The sequence below is a fragment of the Sminthopsis crassicaudata genome, chromosome 4 (genome assembly GCF_048593235.1).
Source record: "Sminthopsis crassicaudata isolate SCR6 chromosome 4, ASM4859323v1, whole genome shotgun sequence".
Taxonomy (NCBI): domain Eukaryota; kingdom Metazoa; phylum Chordata; class Mammalia; order Dasyuromorphia; family Dasyuridae; genus Sminthopsis; species Sminthopsis crassicaudata.
In genome coordinates, this window is record NC_133620.1 from 286,693,270 (window position 1) to 286,717,823 (window position 24,554).

General features: G+C 34.0%; 1 protein-coding gene across 2 annotated transcripts in view; it reads right to left on the minus strand.

Annotated features, from left to right (window-relative positions):
* Positions 1–24,554, minus strand: part of MAPK14 (mitogen-activated protein kinase 14) — a 92,226-nt gene that overhangs the window by 28,211 nt on the left and 39,461 nt on the right. For both annotated transcript variants that reach the window (XM_074311135.1, XM_074311132.1), the window contains exon 3: positions 14,962–15,020. In XM_074311135.1, coding sequence (XP_074167236.1) covers positions 14,962–15,020 — 59 coding nt within the window. The remainder of the gene's footprint in view (positions 1–14,961; positions 15,021–24,554) is intronic.

Below are 24,554 nucleotides of genomic sequence, written 5' to 3' on the forward strand. Positions count from 1 at the left end.
ATTTGAAGAAACTGAATAAGCAAAAAAAAAAAAAAAAAAAAAAAAAAAAATCATGTGCCCACAGAACATTAAGAACATTCAAAATACATAACAACAAATTCCAATTTAAGACAGTATATATATTAGTAGAAGAAATTATATTCACGAGTGTTTGTCTTTTCTTTAATACCTTGTAAATTGTTTTTTTGTTCTCTGCTTTGCACCTTATTTACTTTATTCTTTTTTTCCCTCCTTTAATCCCCACCTCACTCCCAAACAACTTATAGCTAAGAAAGGATACATTTATACACACACACACACACGTAGACATATACATACACATACACTAATAAACACACATATCTCCTTTTCATCCCCAAGCAAGCTATAGTTAAGAAAAGATATGTTTATACAAATGAAAATACATACATACACATACTCACACATACATGTCTTTCTTTGTACCCTTTCTGATGTGAGTAGGTTTACAGAACTATGAGAACTCTTCCCCCACCCCTACTATCTGTATGTCTATCCTTCCTCTGCATCTCATTTGTATAACATGATTACTATTTTTACCTTTACTCTGCCAATCTTTCTTTTGAGCTTAACCTATTGTTGATGTAAATCTTAAACATAAAGTATTATATTTCCCATGTAAAAAAAACCATGAACAATTTGTCCATGTTTAAACAGTTTATCCACACTAAGTTCCTTAAAATTGCTCTTTGATATTGGCTCTTAAGCGTTAACTTTTCTGTTAAGTTCAGGTTTGGTTGATAAAAAGTTCTGAAAATCTGCAAGTTCATTGAATGTCTGTTTTTCCTCATTCAAAATTGTAAGTCATTTTGCTGCATATGATATTTTTAGATTACATGTACAATGCATTGATTTGTTATTTCTATTATTGAAGAACACATTTAGAAATATTAGTTTTGCCTAGAATTGCTTTAGCTGCAACCCAAAAGTTTTGTCATGTTATCTTATCACTGTCAATCTTCCTTGACAAAATTCTCTGATTTGTTCTTTGACCCATAGATTATTTAGAATTAAATTATTTTGAATCAAGCTAATTATCCTTTCTTCAAAGGCTCTTTACTGAACATAATTTGATTTCATTATAATCAGTAAAAGAGCATTTAATATTTTTATTTTTCTGTATTTGAGTGTGAGGGTTTTATGTTCTAATACACGGTCAATTTCTGTAACAGTGCCATAGATAAGAAATATATACATGTGCTGCTTTTCTGTTCCCAGTCAGTGTCAGTTTTAGCATATCTAACTGTTCTAAAAATCTCTTCAGGTCCTCAACTTCTTATCTTTTCTTTATTTTAGATTTGGCCAGATCTAGAAGATAAGTTGAGTTTCTCTATCATTGTACTTCTACTGTCAACTTCTTTCTGTTTAATTAGCTTTTTCCTTTAAGTATTTAGATGCTACGGCTTTGTACACATATATGTTGATTACTGATTTTGATTCTTTTCCCATTGTGCCTTTAAGAATAATGTAATTTACTAGGCCCAGTGGAGACTATGCTGGATCAAAGGGTATGCACAGTTTGATAGTCCTTTGAGCATAATTTCATGTTGCTTTGGAGAATGGTTGAATCAGTTCACAACTCCACTAATAACGTGTTAGTATCACAGTTTTCTCACATCTCCTCCATTTCATTTTATCTTTATCATTATGCTTTCCTGTCATTTTAGCCAATCTGAGAAGTGTGTAGTGGTACCTCAGAGTTGTCTTAATAATTTGCATTTCTCTGATTGACAATGATTTAGATCATTTTTTCATATGACTAGAAATGATTTCAGTTTCTTCATCTGAAAATTGTCTCTTCATATCTTTTGACGATTTATCAATTGGAGAATGATTTCTTATAAATCTGAGTCAATTCTTTATACATTTTAGAAATGAGGTCTTTAACAGAACCCTTGGATGTAAAATTTCCCCCACCAAGTTTTCTGCTTCCCTTCTAATCTCGTCTGCATTGGTTTTGTTTGTATAATTTTTTTTAAACTTGATATAATCAAAAGTATTCATTTTACATTTCATAATGTACTCTAGTTCTTCTTTAGCCTCAAATTCCTTCCTTCTCCACAGATCTGAGAGGTAGACTATTCCATATTCTTCTAATTTGTTTATAATATCATTCTTAATGTCTAAATCATGAACCCATTTTGACCTTATCTTGATATCAAGTGTTAGGTGTTGGTCAATGCCTACTTTCTGCCACACTAGTTCCAATTTTCCCAGCAATTTTTATCAAATAGTGAATTCTTATCCCAGAAATTGAGGTCTTTGAGTTTATCAATGACTAGATTTCTATAGTTATTGACTATTGTGTTTAATGAACCTAACCTATTTCACTGATCAACTATTCTTTTAGCCAGGACCAAATGGTTTTGATGACCACTATATTATAATAGTTTTAGGTCTGGTATAGTTAGGCCACTTTCATTTGCATTTTTTCCCCATTAATTCCCTTGAAATTCTTGAACTTTTGTTCTTCCAGATTAACTTTTTTTTTTTTCCCCTAGTCCTGTAAAGTAATTTCTTGGCACTTTAATTGGCATGACACTCAATAAGTAGATTAATTTAGGTACAATTGTCATTTTTATTATATTAGCTCAGTCAATCCATGAGCACTTGATAGTCTTCCAATTTAGATCTGACTTTATTTGTATAGAAAGTATTTTGTAATTGTATTCACAGAGTTCCTGACTTGTTTTGGCAGATAGACTCCCAAATATTTTATATTATCTACAGTTATTTGAGATGGAATTTCTTTATCTCTTACTGCTAGACTTTTGTTAGTAACATATAGAAAATGAGGATGACCTATGTGGATTTATTTTGTATCCTGCAACATTGCTAAAGTTGATATTTGTTTCTAGTAGTTTTTTAGTTGATTCTCTTGGATTCTCTAAGTATACCATCATATTATCGGTAAAGCGTAATTCTTCATTACCTACTCTAATTCCTTTAATGTTTTTTTTTTCTTTTATTGCCAAAGCTAGCATTTCTAATATAATACTGAATAATAATGATGATAGTGCACAACCTTGTTTCACCCCTGATCTTATCAGTCATGCTTCTAATTTATTCCCATTACATATGATACTTGCTGATGGTTTTGGATAAATGCTACCAAACATTTTAAGGAAAACACTTTTTATTTTATTCTTATGTTCATAATAGGAATGAGTGTTAAATTTTGTCAAGTGCTTTTTCTGCATCTATTGAGATAATGATTTCTATTAGTTATTGATATAGTGATTACTGATATAGTCAATTATAGTAATAGTTTTCCTAATATTGAACCAGTCCTGCATTCTTGCTATAAATCCTACGTGGTCATGGTGTATTATTATCATGGGGATGACTTGCTGTAATCTCTTTGCTAATATTTTATTTAATATTTTTGCATCAACATTCATTAGGGAAATAGGTCTATAATTTTCTTTCTGTTTTGACCTTACCTGGTGTAGGTATGAGTTGTATTTGAGTTGTAAAAGGAATTTGATAGGACTCCTTCTTTCCCTATTTTTCCAAATAGTTTCCATAGTATTCATTAAATGTTTGGTAGAATTCCCTTGTAAATCCATCTGACCCTGGAGATTTTTTTTTTTTTTTAGGGAGTTGATTAATAGCTTGTTCAATCTCTTTTTCTAAAGTGGGACTATTAAAGTAATTTATTTCCTCCTCTACTAATCTGGGCAATCTATATTTTTACAAGTATTTATCCATTTCAATTAGTTTATCAGATTTATTGGCATACAGTTGGGCAAAATACTCCTAATCATTGCTCTAATTTCCTCTTTATGGGTGGAAAATTCACCCTTTTTAATTTTTGATCCTAGCAATTTGATTTTCTTCTTTCCCCTTTTTCTAATCATGACTAAAGGTTTATCTGTTTTTGTTGGTTTTTTTCATAAAACCAAGTCTTAGTTTTTGTTTATTAGTTCAATAGTTTTCTTACTTTCAATTTTATTAATCTTTTATTTTCAGAATTCCAAATTTAATATTTAATTGGGGGGGTTTAATTTGTTCTTTTTTTAGCTTTTTTAATTGCATGCCCAATTCATTAATGTTGTCTTTCTCTATTTTATGCAAGTAAACAGCTGGAGAAATAAAATTTCTCCTAAGAATTGCTTTGGCTATGTCCCATATATTTCAGTACGTTGTCTTATTATTGTCATTCTCTTGGATGAAATTATCAATTATGTCTATGATTTGTTGTTTCAGCCACTCATTCTTTAGGATTAGATGATTTAGTTCCCAATTAATTTTTGTTCTATTTTCCCCTGGCTCTTTATTACATTCATATTTTAATTTTTTTCTAAATGCCTGTCATGTCTACATAAATTTATCTGTCTGCCAAATATCAGTGATATAAGCTACTATCAAAAACAAATTTTCTAAAAATTGATTTTGAAAAAGATTATATGTGCTTGGAAGAAAAATGTTATTAGATATTCAATCAGACTCACATGGCTCAATGGAATTTCTGCCATCTATACACTAAGACATTCACATTTAATGGAAGCCAAGAACAATTTCGTGGACAAAAATTCTTTTAGCTTTCTCCAACTCAACCATCATCTGACAGAGCCAAGAACTGTTTTTATACTGTTCCTCCTAAAGGTCAAGCCTCACCAACAGGTGGCCCTTTCCCCATAGTAGTTATAAGCGTCCACACAAATGAAGCATGTTAGATCTATTAGTCTTCCAGAAATAGAAAATGAGAAACTAGAATTGGGTGATGAACTAAAAGTGACCGCTGGAACATTAGCACAACAGGCATATGCTAAACATGATGGAGATTCAACAATCAAGCTTATAAGCAATTTACTATTAGTACATGAGATTTATATTCTTTTACAAAAAAAAAAAAAAAAATAAAAAAAAAATTAGGATATCTCTTGATAATCCTCAAAGTATTATCCTGAATCAAGGAAAACTACCTAATGAGCCTGGACCAAAGCTGAAAGGAAGTTTAGCTGTGAATGCATCTAGTGATGAAAGGAAAATCCAATATCAACAATAAATAGGATCCTGGAATGTACAATTTATGAGCCAAGATAAGTTGAACGTGATCAACAAGAAATGGAAAGACATTTTGGATGCCAGTGAACTTAAATGGACCAGAATAATTCAGGTGACCATTACATACACATATACTAGTGTGGGCCAAGTTTTTTTTGTTTTTTGGCTGAGGCAATTGGGGTTAAGTGATTTGCCCAAGGTCACACAACCAGGAAGTGTTAAGTGACTTCAGGGCTGGTGCTCTATCCACTGTTTCACCTGGCTGCCCCAGTAGGCCAAGATTTTTTAGAAGAAATGGAATAGCCCTCAAAGTCAATAAAAGGTGAGAAAAGCAGTACTGGGGTATGATCTCAAAAATAATAGAATGATATCTATTCAAATCCAAGGAAATGATTTTTATATCACAGTAATACAAATCTAAGCCATTGAGGCTAAAGAGGTGCGTTGATTTGTTCTATTAAGACCTATAACATAAAGAAATGACCAATAGGGTGAATACAGAGAGGCTTGGAGAGACTTACATAAACTGATGCTGAGTGAAATGAGCAGAACCAGATCATTATACACTTCAATAACAATACTGTATGAGGATGTATTCTGATGGAAGTGGATATCTTTAACAAAGAGAAGATTTAATTCAGTTCCAACTGATCAATGATGGACAGAATCAGCTACACCCAGAGAAGGAACAGTGGGAAATGAGTGTAAACTGTTTGCATTTTTGTTTTTCTTCCCAGGTTATTTTTACCTTCTGAATCCAATTCTTCCTGTGCAACAAGAAATTCGGTTCTGCACACATATATTGTATCTAGGATATACTATAACACATTTAACATGTATGGGACTTCCTGCCATCTAGGGGAGAGGGTGGAGGGAAGGAGGGGAAATTTTGGAACAGAAGTGAGTGCAAGGGATATTGTTGTAAAAAATTATCCATGCATATGTATTGTCAAAAAAAAATTATAATTATAAAATTAATAAAAAAATTTTTTTTTAAAGATCTATAACTATATAAAAGATGTCACATTCATCACAAGGAATTGGAATGTTAAAAGTAGGGAATCAAAAAATAACAGGCAAATTTGGTGTCAAAGTACAAATAAAGTAGGGCAGAGACAGCTAGAGTTTTGCCAAGAAAAATGCTGTCACACTTTTTTAACAATATAAAAGGTGACTTTACACATGGACATTACTAGATGATCAGACTGGCTATTCTTTGCAGCCAAAGCTGAAGAAGCCCAATAAAGTCAGTTAAAACAAGCACTGGAGCTGATTACAGCTCAGATCACGAGTTTCTTATTTTGAAATTCATATTTTAATAGAAGAAAGCAGATCACATAGGTATGGCCTAAATTATATCTTTTACGAATATGAAGTAGAGTTGATGAATAGATTTAAGGATTAGAACTGAGAGAATGCCTCCATAAGAACTATGGACAGAGCTTTGCAATATTGTAAAGGAGAAAGCAAAGCAACTGAAGAGGCTTTATAAATGGGTGAGGCAAGAAGGAAAGTAGAAGGGAAAGATATATCTAACTAATAATGCAGGATTCCAGAGAATAGTAAGGAGAGAAGCATATTAAATGATTAATAATACAAAGAAATAGAAGAAAACAACAGAATGGGAAAGGCAAGGGATATCTTCAAGAAAATTAGAGATGTCAGAGAACATTTCATGCAAAAGTGGCTATGATCAAAAACAAAAACAGTAGGGAAATCACTAGATTAAGAAATAGTGGCAAGAATTTACAAAAGAACTACACAAGAAAGATCTTAATATTATCAACAACCACAATGGCATAGTTACTATGATGCTACAGATATCTAGAAGTAGATATTCCAGAGAATGAAGTCAAATAGGTCTTGGGAAACACTGGAATTCCAGCAGTTATTTAAAATCCCAACAGATGACACTTTGAAAGTACTGCACTCAATATACCACAAATTTGGAAAGTTCAATAGTGGCCATCAGATTGGAAGAGGTCAGTTTATATTCCAATCCTAAAGAAAGACAACACCAAGGAATGTTCAAATTAACAAACAACTGCACTCACTTCACACACCAGCAAAGTTATACTCAAGATTCTACAAGCAAGCAAAAATCTTCAGCAATATGTGCTGAAGTGCAGCAGAAGTGCAGGCTAGTTTTCAAAAAGGCAGAGAACTAGAAAGCAAATTGACAACACTTGCTGGATTATGGAGAAAGTAAGGGAGTTCCAGAAAAACATCTACTTCTGCTTGTATTGACTACACTAAAACCTTTGATTATGTGGATCACCAAAAAATGTGGCAAGTCCTCAAAGAGATGAAAGTACTAGCATCTCACTTAATTCCCAAAGAACCTTCATGTGGGTCAAGAAGCAAGGAGCAGGTAGAACCAACTAAGACTGGAAAAGCAGCAAGGCTATATATTGCTATCTTATTTAACACATCATGCAAAATGCTGGGGGGAGGAGAAAGGGGATGTGTGAATCAAAGCTGGAATTAAAGTTAACAGAAGAAATAGCAACAACCTCAGAAATGCACATGTTGCCATTCTGATTGATAGTAGAAAAATGAAAAAAGAAGAAGCCTTAAAAGGGTGAAAAAGGAAAGTGTAAAAGCTGCTAAAAGCCTAACCACAAAAAAACAAACAAACCCCAAACTTAGAGTATTATAGGAACAGGGCAAAGAGAATTCTAAGTTCTCCATTTAAATTTCTATCACAAAAGAGACAAAATACAGGGGATGGAAGGTGGGGAGAAGACATGCAATTGTAGAAGTCCAACAAACAATAGTTGGGACAAAACAGAAATCCTCCAGGAACAAAGATCCAAAGAAAGATACGGGAGGGAGGTTTGGCTGAAGTGAGTGTAAACACCTCCAGGCTAGTTCTGCAGAAACAGTAAGCACTAAGCCCTAGGGCTATAGCTGGATTGGGAAGTAGCCTTGGCCCCAGCCCAGGAATTTTTGCCTCTCAGACAGTGGGGAATCAGTAAGGGAACCCTCGCTGACAAGGGAAGCCAGAACAAGCTGTGCTGATAAAACCAGCACATATCCTGTGAGTGCAGGAACAGGTGGGGTTGAGTTGTTGCTGATTGTGAGCAGTTAGAGGACGGTTGAGTTCTTGGGGTCCAGGATAGACAGGAGAACTGAAGGAAGACCTGGGACCAGAGGCAGCACTAGTCTAGTCACTAGAGGTCACATTAACAATCACCTATAAATTTAAAAGAAAAAAAGATGAGGGAGCAAAGGAGAAAGAACCCAACCATAGAAGGTTACTATGGGAATAGGAAAGATGAGTTCATTTTCAGAAGAGGAGAAATAGTAGTGTCAGCATCTCTAATTGTGGGGCAGGTGGATGGTGCTTCTAACTTTACTTGAGCTCTGCCCTCAGAACTAGAACCCCAAACCAAAATCTTCCCCTTCCTCCACGTGCAGACACCCCTGTGCTTCTGCACTCAGTGGGTGTGCTAGCTCCTTCTCCCCCAGAGAGAAGACTGCACCACAGCTGGGCCTGGTGTTCCTAATCAGTCAAGGTTCCCTCAGTCTTCAGGGACTCAGACTCTGAACTCCACACAGTCCAGGATACAAAAGTTTCTGTGCCTCCTGCTGAGGCTCCAGTCAAACCCAGATAGCCCCAGGAGTCCCACTTAGTGTTTCTACCAAGGAAGTGATTGCACTTCATACTAGTTAATTCCTGACCTGGGGTCTTCTAATTTTCTAGCGTTATATCCGAAAACCCCAGTTCAGCCCTAAGGCTTCTAGATCTTTCACCAGTCTGAAATACAAATTTTCACCCTGGAGTACAAATTTGTTCTGTTTGTGGGGGAAATCTGAAGAGCTTGAAATTTACTGACCTACTTTGTCATCTTACCAGAATCTTCTCTCGTTTGATTTTTAAACCTTTTTTGAGTTCTGTGATTCCTTTTGGGGCAGGTATCCATTTAATATTATTCTTTAAAGCAAAAGAGTTTACTCCAAAGTAGGAATGGCAATCCCAAATATTGCCAAATTTCAAAACCCACATATTTAAAAAAAAAAAATTTGCAAGAAATAAGAAAAAAAACCCTATCAAATAGGTTACAATTAGAATTCTATAGGACTAAGGCAGCAGCCATAATAAAAGACAGAAGATCCTAGAATCATATATACCAGCAATCAGAAGAACTAGCCTGTGGTCAAAAACATATCCTGCAAAATTTTCCCATCCCATTCAACAAACCTGCAGATTTTCAAGACTTTCAACCAAACCTGAACTCAATAGAACAATTAACATTTAAGAGTCAATATCAAAGATCAATTTCAAGGACTTACTTAACATGTACAAATTGTTTTTTTTTTTTTTTTTACAAGGAAATGTATAACATGTTTAAAATTGACATCAGCAATTGGGTAGTACAAAAGAAAGACTGGAGCAAAGCTGAAGATGATCTGAGTTTAAAAAGCAAAACTATCTAGAAAAAGATAATAATAGTAATTATGTTATATAAATGAGGTGCAGAGGAAAAATAGACACAAAGATATTAGAGGGAGGAGAAGGGCTCCTAGTTCTGAAAACCTAATTACATCAGAAGGGATTAAATAAGCAACACTACATATATACCATGAAGGATATAGCACCATCTAAAATCTATAAAGAAATAAAGGGGGAAGAAGACAAGGGAGGGATCCATGGGGGGAAGGAGGGAGAGAAGTTAAATAATAGCAAGGCAAGTTAAGGAGCAGAATTAAAGTGAAAGGGACAGGAAAAAAGAAATATACATAAACATCACAAGGATCAGAAGAAGAATGTATTAGGAAAAATAAGTAAGGTGAATAATCATTGCTCTTAGTCAAATTTAAAAGATTCAATACTGTTTTAGATGCATGTTTACATATGGGTAAATGTATGTGTTATATACACACACACACACACATATGTATATGTGTGTGTGTATGTTAGTGTCCAAGTATATGTAGATATGTATACATGTTGCTCTACATATGTTTATAGATATATGCATATGTGTGGGTCTGTGGGTGGATGTGAATGTGTATGTATATGTATATATAAATATATGTGTGCTTAATTATGAAAATTAAGTCAACCAACCAACCAACCAGAAAAGAGATCCAGAATCTTAAGAAAATGACTTGATGAAAACAAGAAATAAGGGCAAGTCAGCAAAGGTATAAATAGAAACATAAAAATAAATAAATAATAAAAGAATGGAAAAAAACAAAAACAAAAACAAAACAAAAACAAACAAACAAAAAAAAAACAACTTGGCAGAGTCACAATTAGAATCACACAAGACCTAGCAGTGGCTACATTATACACCTACAGGTCTTGGAACACTATATATTGAAGAGTGAAACAATTAGGTTTGGGGCTAAAAATATTTTATACAACAAAGTTAAGCATAATCTTGTATTTAAAAAAAATTCAATGAATTGTCATATTTTCAGGATTTTGCTGCAAAAAGACCTGAAATTAACAGAAAATTTGACATAAAAGATCCAAGAGAAATATAAGGTAAATATCAAAGATTAATTAGAAGGGACTCAATAAGGACAAACTGTATATGCAAACTATATGTCTTAAGATTGTCATTAGTAATTGGGTAGTCAAAAACAAAAACAAAAACAAAAACAAAACAAAACTGGGATAGAGCTGAGTATTATTCTAAAAAACAAAACCATATACGAAAAGGTAAAAAAATAATTATGTTATATGAATGAGATGCAAAAGGAAGAATTGACACAAAGGAATCAGATAGGGAAGATAGTGAAAACCTACTCTCATTGGGAATAAGATAAAGAGAGAACATACACACGTAACCAAAAGGGCATAAAAGTTTTCTAAGTTCATGAAAAAATAAGAGGGGAGGGAATTAGGTAAGAGGAAAGGTATAGAAGGTTCTGTAGATGAATGGGGATGGGAAGGGGAAGGGGGAGAGGATAAGAGAGAGATCCTTGGAAAGGGTTGCCTTCCAAGGCAAGGTAGAAGTAAAGCAGAGGAGTCAGCAGGGATAGGAAACTAGAGCTAAATATAAACATAATGAATAGAATCAGAATAGACTAGGAAAAAAAGTAGGGGTAGTAATCATTTATCTCAAACAAAGTTAAAACTAAAATAGATTTCATCAAAAAAGAAAAATAGGGAAACTGCACTATGCCAGCCATATTAATCAATACCATTTTAGACTTAAAAATAACTAGACAGCATAAGGTTGGTATATTGCTGTGGTGTAGAAAATGATCAATTGGTAGATTTTTTAAAATATGGACTTAGACTTATGAAAGATGTTATCCACCTTCATAAAAATAGAGGACAAACATGGGAAGTCTTACATAAATGGACATCAATTATATGTGTACATATGTATATGATATGATTATTTTTATATGTACATATCTGTGTGTGCATGTTTATACATAAATATATCCATGCTTAATTGTAGCTTTCTTGGGAGAGGTAGGAGAGAATACTAAAAAAGAATAAGGTAAGTAGTACATAGCATAGAACAACAAAAAAAACCTACAAAGAAGCAAAGACATACAATTCTGAACACAATATGCACTATTTTTTACATAAGCTTTCTTGAAGTGGAAATCTATTCTTTTTTTTTTTTTGCATCCTCTTTTATGCTGTGGCATAATTGCACATAATTGTGGCAATTTTTAAAAATATACTTTTTCTGTATTTTATTTAAGTTTTAAATAAATAAATCTTTTATTTAAATCTTAGAGCATGGCAACTAGTCCCATCATTTCTATGAATGGGGGGAAAGAAATGGAAGCAGTGTCAGATTTTATATTATTGAGCTCAAAAATCAATGCAGATGGTAACTACAGTCATGATTAAAAGACACTTGCTCTCTTGAAGGAAAGCTAAGACAAAACTGGACAGCACACTAAAAAGCAGAGACATCACCATGCCAAGAAAAGTCCATAGTTATGGTTTTTCTAGTAGCAATGTATGGCTGTGAGTTAGATTATAAAGAAAGCTGACTCCTGCAGAATTGATGCTCCTGAACTGTGGTACTGGAAAAGCTTTTGAGAGTCCCTTGAACAGAAAGGCAATCAAATCAGTTAATATTTAAAGAAAATTCAGCAAAAGGTCAAAAATTTCAAGGGAACTAATGAAAACAAACAAACAAACAAACAAAAAACCAAGCAAATGAATGTGGTCTAGCAGTACCAGATCTAAAACTATATTATAAAGCAGCAGTCATCAAAACCATTTGGTACTGGGGAAGAAATAGAGAAGTTGATTAGTGGAACAGGTTAGGTTCACAGGATAAAATAGTCCATAACTATAGCAATCTAGTGTTTGACAATCCCAAAGACCCCAGCTTTTGGGATAAAAATTCACTATTGACAAAAACTGGTGGGAAAACTGGAAATTAGTATGGCAGAAATTAGGCATGGACCCACACTTAATACCGCACACCAAGATAAGATAAAATGGGTCCATGATCTAGACATAAAGAATGATATTATAAATAAATTAAAAGAACATAGGATAGTTTACTTCTCAGACCTGTGGAGGAAGAGGAATTTGTGACCAAAGAAGAACTAGAGATCATTATTGATCATAAAATAGATAATTTTGATTATATCAAGTTAAAAAGCTTTTGTACAAACAAAACTAATGCAGACAAGATTAGAAGGGAAACAATAAACTGGGAAAACATTTTTACATTCAAAGGTTCTGATAAAGGTCTCATTTCCAAAATAGATAGAGAACTGATTCTAATTTATAAGAAATCAAGCCATTCTCCAATTGATAAATGGTCAAAAGATATGAACAATTTCAGATACAGAAATTGAAACTATTTCTAATCATAAGAGAAGGTGCTCCAAATCACTATTGATCAGAGAAATGCAAAGTAAGACAACTCTTGAGATACCACTACACACCTCTCTAATTGGCTAAGATTACAGGAAAAGATAATGAAGAATGTTAGAGGGGATGTGGAAAAACTGGGACACTGATGAATTGTTGGTAGAATTGTGAATGAATCCAACTGTTATGGAGATCAATTTGGAACTATGCTCAAAAAGTTATCAAACTGTGCATACTTTTGATCCAGCAGTGTTACTACTGGGCTTGTATCCCAAAGAGATTTTAAAGAAGGGAAAGGGACCCACATGTGCACAAATGTTTGTGTAGCCCTTTTTGTAGTGACAAGAAACTGGAAACTGAGTAGATGCCCATCAACTAGAGAATGGCTGAATAAATAATGGCATATGAATGCTATGTAATACTATTGTTCTGTAAGAAATGACCAAAAGGATGATTTCAAAGATGCTTGGAGACGCCTACATGAACTGATGCTAAGTGAAATGAGCAGAACCAGGAGATCGTTGTACACCGCAACAAGATATATGAAAATCAATTCTGATAGACATGATTCTCTTCAACAATGAGGATTCAAACCAGTTCCAATTGTTCAGTAATTAAGAGAGTCAACTACACCCAGAGAGAGGACAATGGGAAATGAGTGTAGACCACAACATAGCATTTCCACTCTTTCTGTTGTTGTTTGCTTGCATTTTTGTTTTCCTTCTCAGGTTTTTTTCTTTCTAGATCCGGTTTTTCTTGTGCAGCAAGGTAACTGTAGAAATATGTATACATATATTATATTTAACATATTTAATATGTATTGGACTACCAGCTATCTAGGGGAGGGGCTGGGGGGAAGGAGTGGGTGATTTAGAATAGAAGGCTTTGCAAGAATCAATGTTGAAAAATTACCCATGCGTATGTTTTGTAAATAAAAATCTATAATAATAATTTTTTTAAAAAGAAGAAAAAGAAAAAAATTCAGGCGATTCACTGGAAGGTCAAATGCTAAAGCTGAAACTTAAGTACTTAGCACCTTATAATGAGATGGGAAAGTAGAAATGACTGATGTTGGGAAAAGCTGAAGACAAAAGGAAATGAAAACAGCAGAGGTTCAGATGGACAGATAGCGCTAGGACAACAATAATCATGAACTCAGATAGACTTAGAGATTGGGGGCAGGGAGGAGAAGAGGGAGAGGATGAAAAGGCTTAGTATGCTAAGTAGTTCATGTGGAACTGAAAAGTCAGACATTATTAAATGACTGAATAAAACCAAATCTAATTCAGCTTTCCTAATCAGATTCATAGTAAATACTATGTTTCTTCTAGATTAAAAAAAAAAAAAAAAAGCTATATAACATAGGCAGATTACTCTATTTTTTTAAAGAACATTTTCTGATTGGTCATCCTAGAGATTAGTCCCTTATTGCTTTTTTTTTCCTTTTTTTTTTTTTTTTAAAGTCATTTATTGTTTAGCAAAATAGTGTATAAAGTCTATTCAGGAACTTCATGGAACCTTAGACCTTCAGGTGTTAAATATGTTTGCAAGAGAGACAAGTTTTATTTAGTCCTAGCCAATGCTAATTAAGTCTACTTAATCTCCCTATCCAGATTCCTTCCCTTCAAAAGAAGGAGCCAGGATTCATTTTAACTAGTCAGGAGTGCTAAGCTTGTGAAACTGAGCCATGGCCAGGATGATTCCATGGTTTTGCATTTACTCCTCTTCAAAAATTTTAAGCAATGAGAGGTAAAAATGTATATGGATTTGATTAAGAAGCAATTTTCAGTAAAAGTAGATCATCTGATAAGACAAGGGACTGTCACAAGGACTGATCAGCAAAGGTACCCTTTCTTCTTCTCAACTCCTCTTTCATTTAAAACTTTTGAATAGCTTCATTTTATTATTATTTTTTAAATCCCCTGAATTCTACAATTCAAAGTCATAAGGGAAGTGTTAGCAGTATCTGTCAGTATTTTTTTTTTCCTCAAAAAAGTGAGTATAATCTGAGAATTCTTTTGAAGTCTTAAATGATGCTGAGTGGGAAGGAACACACTAGAAAAGAGATGCTGACCTGTCTATAGCCAGCAAAAGCTAATAAACTTAAAGCATTTACTCACACATCATTGAATTCCTCCAGAGACTTTGCAGGTGTGAAAACATCTAAGAGGCCAATCACCTATAAGAAAAGAAAAAAACAAAAACAAACACAAACATTACATTCTCCAAAATGGAATCTATTCAACACAATTTTCTGTTTTGTTTTGATTTTCTTTTGGGGGGTGAAGGAGTGGGGAGGGAGGGTGTCCAAATTGTCCAATTTCCACAGGTGATTTCACTGGTTTAGGGAAATCTCCAGGGTAGAAACTTCATCCACCAATGAAGTTCATCAATTCTTCTGTTTTAGAAAAATTCCTGGGACATTGAAAAAGTAAGACAGATGATTAGAACCCAGGTACACAGAATCAGAGATTTAGAGTTGGAAGTAACATTAGCAAACTAAACCAATTTTACAAATGAGGAACTGAAACCTAGAGAAATGAGTGATTTGTCCACAGCCACTAGGTGCTAAGCAGAAACTACTACTTATTCCAAATTCCAAATCAAACTTTGTTTCTATGACTTTCAAACCTGACATTCTTTCCCTTACAAGGTTTTATGATTCCAAGACCTGCCCTGGATGCACTTTGCCTCTTAACATTATTGTTATTTTAAAATAATTCATTTCAATTACAACTTTCAAATGTCAGCAACATAACATTTTTTTACCCAAATCCTTTAATTCAATTCAACAAGGATTAATTGCCTTACCACATACAAGATAGTTGCAAGATGTTACAAATATAAAGACAAAAATAAAACATTCTTGACTCAAGGACTTTAATTTCTCTTATGATTACTTAATTCCTTTATTGATACTATTTTTATCTGTTCACTCTTCAGTATGGACAACTTGGAAATCACTAAAGCTGGGGTAAGGGGAACTTGACTTGGCAGACTTTTGGATTTCACATGCCCTTGCTTGTTTTTGTCTTAGAATTTCCAGAAACCACTACACTGCCTTGTAAGTGGCAAAGTATTTTTGCCATCCATTTGTCACCCCTTAATTTGTGATCTGCCCATTTTCTCTTCCCATTTCTTTTATGAAATCTTTTAATCTTACTCTTTTAAAGTTCAAAGAGGAGCTACAGCAGAAAGAATAGTGCCTTAATTTGTTAGGAGGACCCAACACTTCCATTCCTCATCTAAGAAATGACTCAGAAAAAAAGGTCTCTACAACTCCAAGGGGACAATAGTCCATACTTTTTCTGAAAGAGTCCAATGATACTCTAAATGAGGTCTAGTGCTGAGCCTTAAGCTGGAGGTGATAGGGGAGATGACAGCTGCCCAGTAAGAAGCAAGACCAGGGAGTTCAGCAACGCTCCTCACTATCAGTTATGTTCTATTCATATGCCCATTCATACTCTGTATATTTGTGAAAGAGTATGCCCCAAATTTATATGGGAATGTTTTGTGGCTTCTGTCCTTACTATGAAATCCTAGCAAAGGCCTCTGCCTTTCAATTGTTATGTTTATTGACTATTACAAGTAAGTACATTGGAAGGCATCTAATCAAATGATCAATACCTATGTAAAATGTACATATTGTCTCTATTAGAATATATGTTCCTTGTTTAAAATATATTAGATTATTTTCCATCTAGGAGAGGAGGTGGAGGGAAGGGGGTAAATTTTGGAATACAAGATTTTGCAAGGGTCAATGTTGAAAAATTATCCATGTATGTGTTTTAAAACTAAAAAGCTTTAAAAAAAAAAAAAAAAAAAAAAAAAAAAAAAAAAAAAAAAAAGAATACATATTCCTTGAAGGCAAGAATTGTTCACTTTATTTTTGTCACCTCTTATTAATAAATGCTTACTGACTGACCATTAGAAAGGAGGACTCAATCTTGGGGTGTACAGAAGAATGAATAGAATGGAATGGAAAGGTAAATAAAATGAAAAAAAAATTTTTTTGGCCTACATTATAAACACACACACACACACCCCACCATTATTATTCTTTTCTCTTAATGTGGATTATCAAATGTTAACTGATTGAAATCACTAGGGCATAGGGTATGGGCCAGCAGAGTCAAATTATTTTGTTACTACCTATTCTATTCCAGCCCCAGCCTTTCAAATTTTATCTATTGTAATGTTCTGTTGTCTCCAGAAACTGCCGATGACTCTCTGGGAGGAGATCTGCTGTCATTAACTGCTGCCAATTCTGACCTAGAACAGAGACTCTTCTTCCTCTGGAGAGCCGCCTCAAGTCTGGCCCAAACAAGACTCTCCATCTCTTGAGTGCCGCCCTCTTTTATCCTCCCAGAGAATGGATGTGGGATAACGCAAGGGCTTCTGGGAAAAATTACTTCAACCAATGAACTTGTTCCTCCTAAGCATGCAAGCTCCTCCCCAGGAGTTCAAAGGGGCTAAATTCCTAGTAAAGACCAGAACTAGAGAATTGTTAAGTACCGACTTAGCACTAGAACCTAATATCTCATTAGCACTTAGTAAGAACCTAACAATCTATGTTATTTTACAGGCTGGGCTTGGAATCAAGAAGATTCATCTTCTTGAGTTCAAATCTGGACTCAGACTTAAAATAAGCTAGAGAAGAAAATGGCAAAACACTCCAAGAAAACTCTGAAATGGACTCATGAAGAGTTGAGCATGACAGAAATCAGCTGAACAGCAACAAAATATTATTTTGGATCCAAATCCATTAGTTCAACATTCCCTCTTCAACCTTCTTCCTCAGGATGATAGGAAAAATGTTTTAAAGTTAAATAAAATGTCCTGTCTTCTTTTTTCATAACAACTATGCAATTAAACCACCAGGGGTTGGTTTTTAAGCTGTTATGCTGGCATGGACAGCATTATACACTGTTATCACATCATCTGAGCATATATTAGGCACTCAATAAATACTAACTGATAAAATAGCCACCTAGATTTAGGGCATGTTAAAAAAAAAAAAAAGTTAATTTGTCCTCTAGGGAATACTCACAATTTTGACTGCCCAAGGGAAAAAAAAAGGTTTTATTTAAGATGTTAAAGATAAATATATATACATATCTTACTATTATACAAATTATAACTTTTAGTTGCAGAAATAACCCTCTAATCCAAAAGAATATTCTTGTACCAAATATGCATAATCAGGCAAAACAGATTCCCATATTGGTTATGCCCAAAAGGGTCAAAGAAATTAAAAGATATTTACCACAGCTTTATAATGGTAGCAGGAATTAGAACTCAGGTCTTAAAATTCTTTATTCACACCTTTTTTACTTCACATTACCTTTATATTACATATATGGATCTGAACTATAATTGTTACCACAGAATTAAGAAATCTGAGAGTTATGGAAGCAGTTCTATAACAGCAAGTCAGGTGTAAAGAAAATAAAGGACTGTTGTCTAACGGCTCCACCTGCACAACCCAGTTAGCTAGAGAGGCAGGTGCTCTTTATTCAGCGTGACAAGGGGGAGCTATCTCTATGGTTACTTCTCGGAAGGCTAAGCAATGGAAATGAAAAACAAGGGTTTCCAGGCAGATTGTGCTGGTGCCAATACTGCTGTTCTCCATATCACAGGCAAATCAACAAATGAATGAATGAAACTGATTCAAGGAATATGGATCTATAGCACCACAAGGCAAATTCTTGTTATTGGTTTTTAAAATCTGGAAGAATAGAGTTCACTAATGAACTTTATAAACTAACAAATATTTGACCCTCCTCAGGATTTTGAGAGTATTCATGAATAACTTTTTATCACCAAGAGCTCTGAACACCCACAAGGGAAGAAGCTGTGCTGAGCTGATTATTACTGTGACTGTCTCCAAAGTAAAAGCATTCACATGGACTGACAATTTGCACATGTGATCTACTACTTTAAATCTAGAACAAGTAAAGAATAATTCCATTCACCTCAACCACAAGGCATATGATGAGTCTCAAACTGGAATTAAGTTAAAAAGGTGACTGAGTAGTCACAATACCTGCTCTTTATTCAGAGATGTAGAGTCAACATGTCAAACCAACACTTGTGGGCCAACATGAGGTCCAAGATAAAGGAAAACACACTAACAGCAACAAGTCACCATAAAAAAGATGAAGAAAATGTGTTGGTATTAAAATTATGCTTTAATATATTAAAAATCATTACACAGAAAATCTATGTTCAGTCAATCTTAAAGACTTCATTAGGCAGATGACTCACTATATAATATAAACAGAACTAGGAGAACAATTTATAAAATGCCACAATAATACAAAGAAGGAAAACACTGAAAGATTTTAATACTCTGATCTAGACAGAGTGACCAGTCATCAATTCACAGTGAAGCATTATCTGCTTTTTTTTTTCATTGTTTTTTTTAATTTTTTATTAATTTTATAATTATAAAAAAATTTTTTTTGACAGTACATGCATTATCTGCTTTTAAGCAGAGAGGTAATGGACAATAAATACACAACAAAGCATGACCATTATTTTAACTTATCTGAATTTTTTGTCACAAAAAGGAAAGGGTTTCTAGGAGTGAAAGATGATAAATGGGAAATGGTAGTCATAAAGAAATAGAAAGAAATGAACACCCATAAAATATTGCTTAATTTCAATAATAAACTGTATCTCTCACCAGATGACATATGTCATGGTATGCCATTGGGCATTAGACACTAAATCACAAGTTGATAGTCTTACAGAGTCTCTAGATCAGATATTTATATTTTCTAAAGATTAGACTTTTTTTTTTAATGTAATAGTTTTTTGTTGTTGTTGTTGTTGTGTTTTTTCCTCCCTGAGGCTGGGGTTAAGTGACTTGCCCAGGGTCACACAGCTAGGAAGTGTTAAGTGTCTGAGACCAGATTTGAACTCGGGTCCTCATGAATTCAAGGCTGGTGCTCTATCTACTGCACCACCTAGCTGCCCCCCTTTTTATTTTCAAAGTACATGCAAAGAGTTTTCAACATTCACCCTTGCAAGACTTTGTGTTCCAAATTTTTTTCCCTTTCTTCCCACACTTCCCCCTTCCCCTAGAAAGCAAGTAATCCAATATAGGTTAAACAAATGCAATTCTTCTAAACATATTTCCACATTTATCATGCTGCACAAGAAAGATCAGATCAAAAAGGAAAAACATGAGAAAGAAATAAAAGCAAACAAAAAAAAGGTGAACATACTATGCTGTGATACATATTTGGTCCCCATAGTCCTCTTTTTGGATGCAGATGGCACTCTCCATTACAAGTAGATTCAGAAGCAGCTAGGTAACATAGTGGGAGAGTTTTGGGCCTGGAGTCATAATGAGCCAAGTTCAAATCCTATCTTCAACATGTCCTGTCAAACATTTTGGACAATCTTGGGCAATTCACTTAACCTCTGTTTGCCTAAGTTTCCTCAACTGTAAAATAAGGATTACAAGAGCATCTCCATGCCAGGGTTATTGTAAGGATGATAGAAAATCTGAAAAATCCTACTTAAATAAATGCTTCTTGACTTGTCATTAATTGGATCCCTTACTGATAATGTGTGCATCTAGAATAGTGAAGATCCTGGACCTAACTTGGGGATCCTGAGATTCTCCCAAATATTCAGCAAGTAGGGCCACAGTAGAGGCAATGCCAAGGAGCAACAGACCACTAGAAGAGAATTCTGAGGGTTTCTCCAGAACTCTAAAAGGGAAAAGCCTTTTAAATTTTCACATATTCTGACACTACTTTCTTATTCTCAAACATCAGCCAGCTATGTGGAACAGATTCCTTTTGTCTGGCCTTGGCACAGGTGGAATTTTCAGTTTCATCTCTGTAACATGAGTCAAATTATATTCCTGTATTCCTGCACAAAATGCAACTCCAAAAATGCATATGGAAATGTAATTTGACTCGACTCCTAAATTTCATTATTTTAAATGAAATTTCATTTTCTGTCTACAAAATAAACAAGCTTAAAATAATGCAAACAGTGCAAGAACAATACAAGATTTGATTGCTTAAATAAAAAAATAATTAGACCTTAGGAAAAGCTTCTTTGAAGATGATGAATTAAATATGCCTGAACCTGATCTTCAGGTTAGGACACTTTTTCATTTCAGATTTTTTCTTTAAGGACTGCCTGCCTTTCAAGGTTACACTTTTCAACAGCTTTGTGAGTGCCTTGAAATTTTGTTATAATGCTTGTTTTGTGATGCAATAATTTTTAGATTGCTACATATATATGATTAATGTAAAAAAGGGATTTCATTTACAGCTTCTAATGTAGCATTGATCAAGAACTCTATGACTAATGCTGTGTGATCATTATTATCGTAATTGTAACTACATTAACCTGTTTTGGTTAAAAAAAAAAATCCATTCTCAACCTTCTGGATTCTGATTGTATCTGTCATCAATTTCTTTATCATATATAGTTTCAATGTGATTAATGAAATTAATGTTGCTTGGTGATACATCATCTATAGCAAAAGAAAGAAAAAATTCTCCTAAAACAATCATGGATAAACAAACTTGTATGACAAGCCAAAGGAATAAAGATTATTTAATTGTTATTTAGATTGAATAACAAAAAAAAACATAAAAATTAGAACTATCTTAAAATGGAATGGGTTTCTTCAGAAAGTGGCAAGATTGCCCTCGTTAAGGGAAGACTGTCATCCTTAGAATAATTTTCAATAGGATTCATGATTTAAGAGAGTTCAAATTTGAGCTCCTATTCAACCAAGAGATTTTACAACTTTATGTAAAATGCTATAAAATATAGCGTGTCAGAACTAAATTGGTCAAAATTTGATAGATATTCATAGATTATTCCACAATGTATTCCCTTCTCATTTTCACTTAAGAAAAAAAAATGGAAATTTCTTTTGAAACATTATTGATATTTGGAATTAGTTCCTGTTTTTGGTTCCATTTCCCTATTGCTTTGCCAGTATTTAAAAGAGGCTTTAGGCAACAAATTTTTAGAAAAGGCAGTTAAAGTTATAGACAAGCTGCAAATGAACCTAGTATACAAGGAAAACCATAAGGCAACAATTAGCAATAACACATTGGGATAATTTTTTTAAAACATGGTACTCTTTTCTAAAAAAGAACTGAAAAAAGTTCTGAAAAATAAATGAACTAAAGTAGTCGGACTATATTTACATCAAATTCATATGAAAAACACAGATCTATACAGAACTTTCTATACATCCTTTTGCTCTCAATTTTTAAGCTAAATGCAATACTGTTATAATGAAATTTCCTAGAGAAAATAAGATCCATACACCAAGAATTCTTTATAAAAACCATTTACATCTAATATTCCATCAAATGATAATTGTATCTCAGTTAGTGAAGGAAAATTAACATTACTTTTTTTTTTTTTTTTTTTTTTGAGGCAATTGGGGTTAAGTGGCTTGCCCAGGGTCACATAGCTAGGAAGTGTCTGAGACCAGATTTGAACTCTGGTCCTCCTGACTTCAGGGCTGGTGCTCTATTCAATGCGCCACCTAGTTGCCCCAACATTACTCTTTCTTACAATGTGGTTTTGATCTGGGAAAGTATAAACTTGCCAAAGTAAATTTAATCCAAGTCTACTTAAAAATAATTACATACACATGACCTTACAAAAACTAAACTACAGTTAAAACAAAGTTATACATTGAGCTGAGAGTTTAACATTTTCTTCAATTATAACTTGAATTTTTCTTCTTTCTAATATTAACAAAATACATGAGGAATTTTGCCCAGATCTAATTAAGTTTTATCTGGGAGGAAGATTGGTTCTCTCAGCTAAGAATATTGCCTTCTATTTCAATGAAAAAAGTGCATACAGTTGTTGATAGCTCCCTCCTTACTTGACATCATTCAGATGTTTTTTCCACACAGATCTCCTCCTTCATCCATCTGACTAAAAGTAGCTCTTCCTCACAAACAAATACATGACCAGATAATCTCACTTCGTCCTTCCCTTCTCTAACAAAGTCCTCCCCTCTATTATTCCCACTCTCTTCAGTTTCTTCCCATTTCCTGGCTTCCTTCTTACTGTTTATTTCTCTTCCATCCTCAAAAAAACATCATTTAAACTATCCATTCCCCTTAGCTGCGATCTTCTATTTCTCCTTTGTGACTAAACTTGAGAAAATCATTTAGAAATTGGTGTCAGCCCCACTTTCCTCCCTCTCTTCTTAACACTCTGCAGTCTGTCTTCCAGCCTTGTTGCTAAGTCCTGTCTATTCTACCTCAGTAACATCTTTTGTAGAGGTGATTCCATCTCCCATCAAATGCTACAATTTTAGGACAGTTTCTATAACCTCGCATCTGAACAACTTACATCTCTTTTTGATTCATCTTCCTCGCCTCGTCTCCCCAATCCAGTCTTTTACACTCAGTTGTGAAAGCCCAGGTCATTCCCCTATTCAATAAATTCCATCCGTTCCCTATTACCTTCAGGATCCTCTTCGTGGCTTTGGAAGCCCCTCACAAACTAACCCCTTCTCATTACTCCTAACTTCTTCCATTTTACTCTTTTTCACCCATTCTATGATCTAGTGACCCTGGCCTCTGTGTTGTTCCTCACAAGATATTTCCTCTCCAGATTCTGGATTTTCACTGGCTATCTCCTATGCCAGGAATTCTCTCCTCTCCTTCATCTTCTTCCTTTATATCCCAGCTAAAATTCCATCTATCATAGGAAGTTTTCCAGTTATCCTTTAATGCTAGTTTCTTTCCTTATCTCCAAGTATGCAGTGTATACAGGCACACAGTTGTTTATACATTGTCTTAGTTGGTGGAATATGAGTTCCTTGAGATCAGAAACTGTTTTAACCTCTCATGCCTCTATTAGGAAGCCTCCCACAGAAACTACAGAGATATTTTCCCTCAATAATGCTATCTTATAGAAAAAATATGTAACTATGTAGGAATAGAATGGGTTGCGTTGGGAAGTGTTTTTCTATACATCACTCTACCCCCCAAATGAGATAATCAAGCAGAATCTAAATGGCAAATTAGAAGTATTATTCTCTAGCTCAGGATTGGACTAAATGGCCATTGATGTTCTTTTCAATCCTACAATTCTGTAATTCTATTAAATATCATTATAGACAAAGAAAAGAGTTCATCTGACACATTAAAAGTTGTATGCTTTTTTCATCAACTTGTTTTGTTCTATTTTGCTTTCAAGAGAAATGATGAGGGATAATACTAGCAGCACAGTGGTTTAGGAAAGCCTTCAAGTAGAAAGTATCAAATTCTGAGCCTTGAAGGGTCTCTCCCAATGGGGCTCTAATTTGCCTTTGTGGACTTGTTTTATACTGTTCCTCTTCACATAACCCATGCTCATTTTAAACTTTACTGATCACTTATCATCTTGCCCTCTCCTATTCCCTTGTATTTTGAATCAGTTTTCTATGCTTTTTCATCTCCTCTCTTCCCCTATTTTTACCTAATGAAATTTTTCAAGACCCAAATGAGGTGTCACCTCCTCAATGAAGTTAATGATTACATAACTAGACATGATTCTTCTCTCCTAGATCCTAAATTTTTCTATTTGACCCTTCCTATATAATTAATTATATTCTAACAGTTATTGTAGTTACTTGAATATGTCTTATTCTGCTGACTATATTTAAATTCCACAAGAGAAGGGTCTATGTTAGTCATTTAATTTATTAAGTTTACTA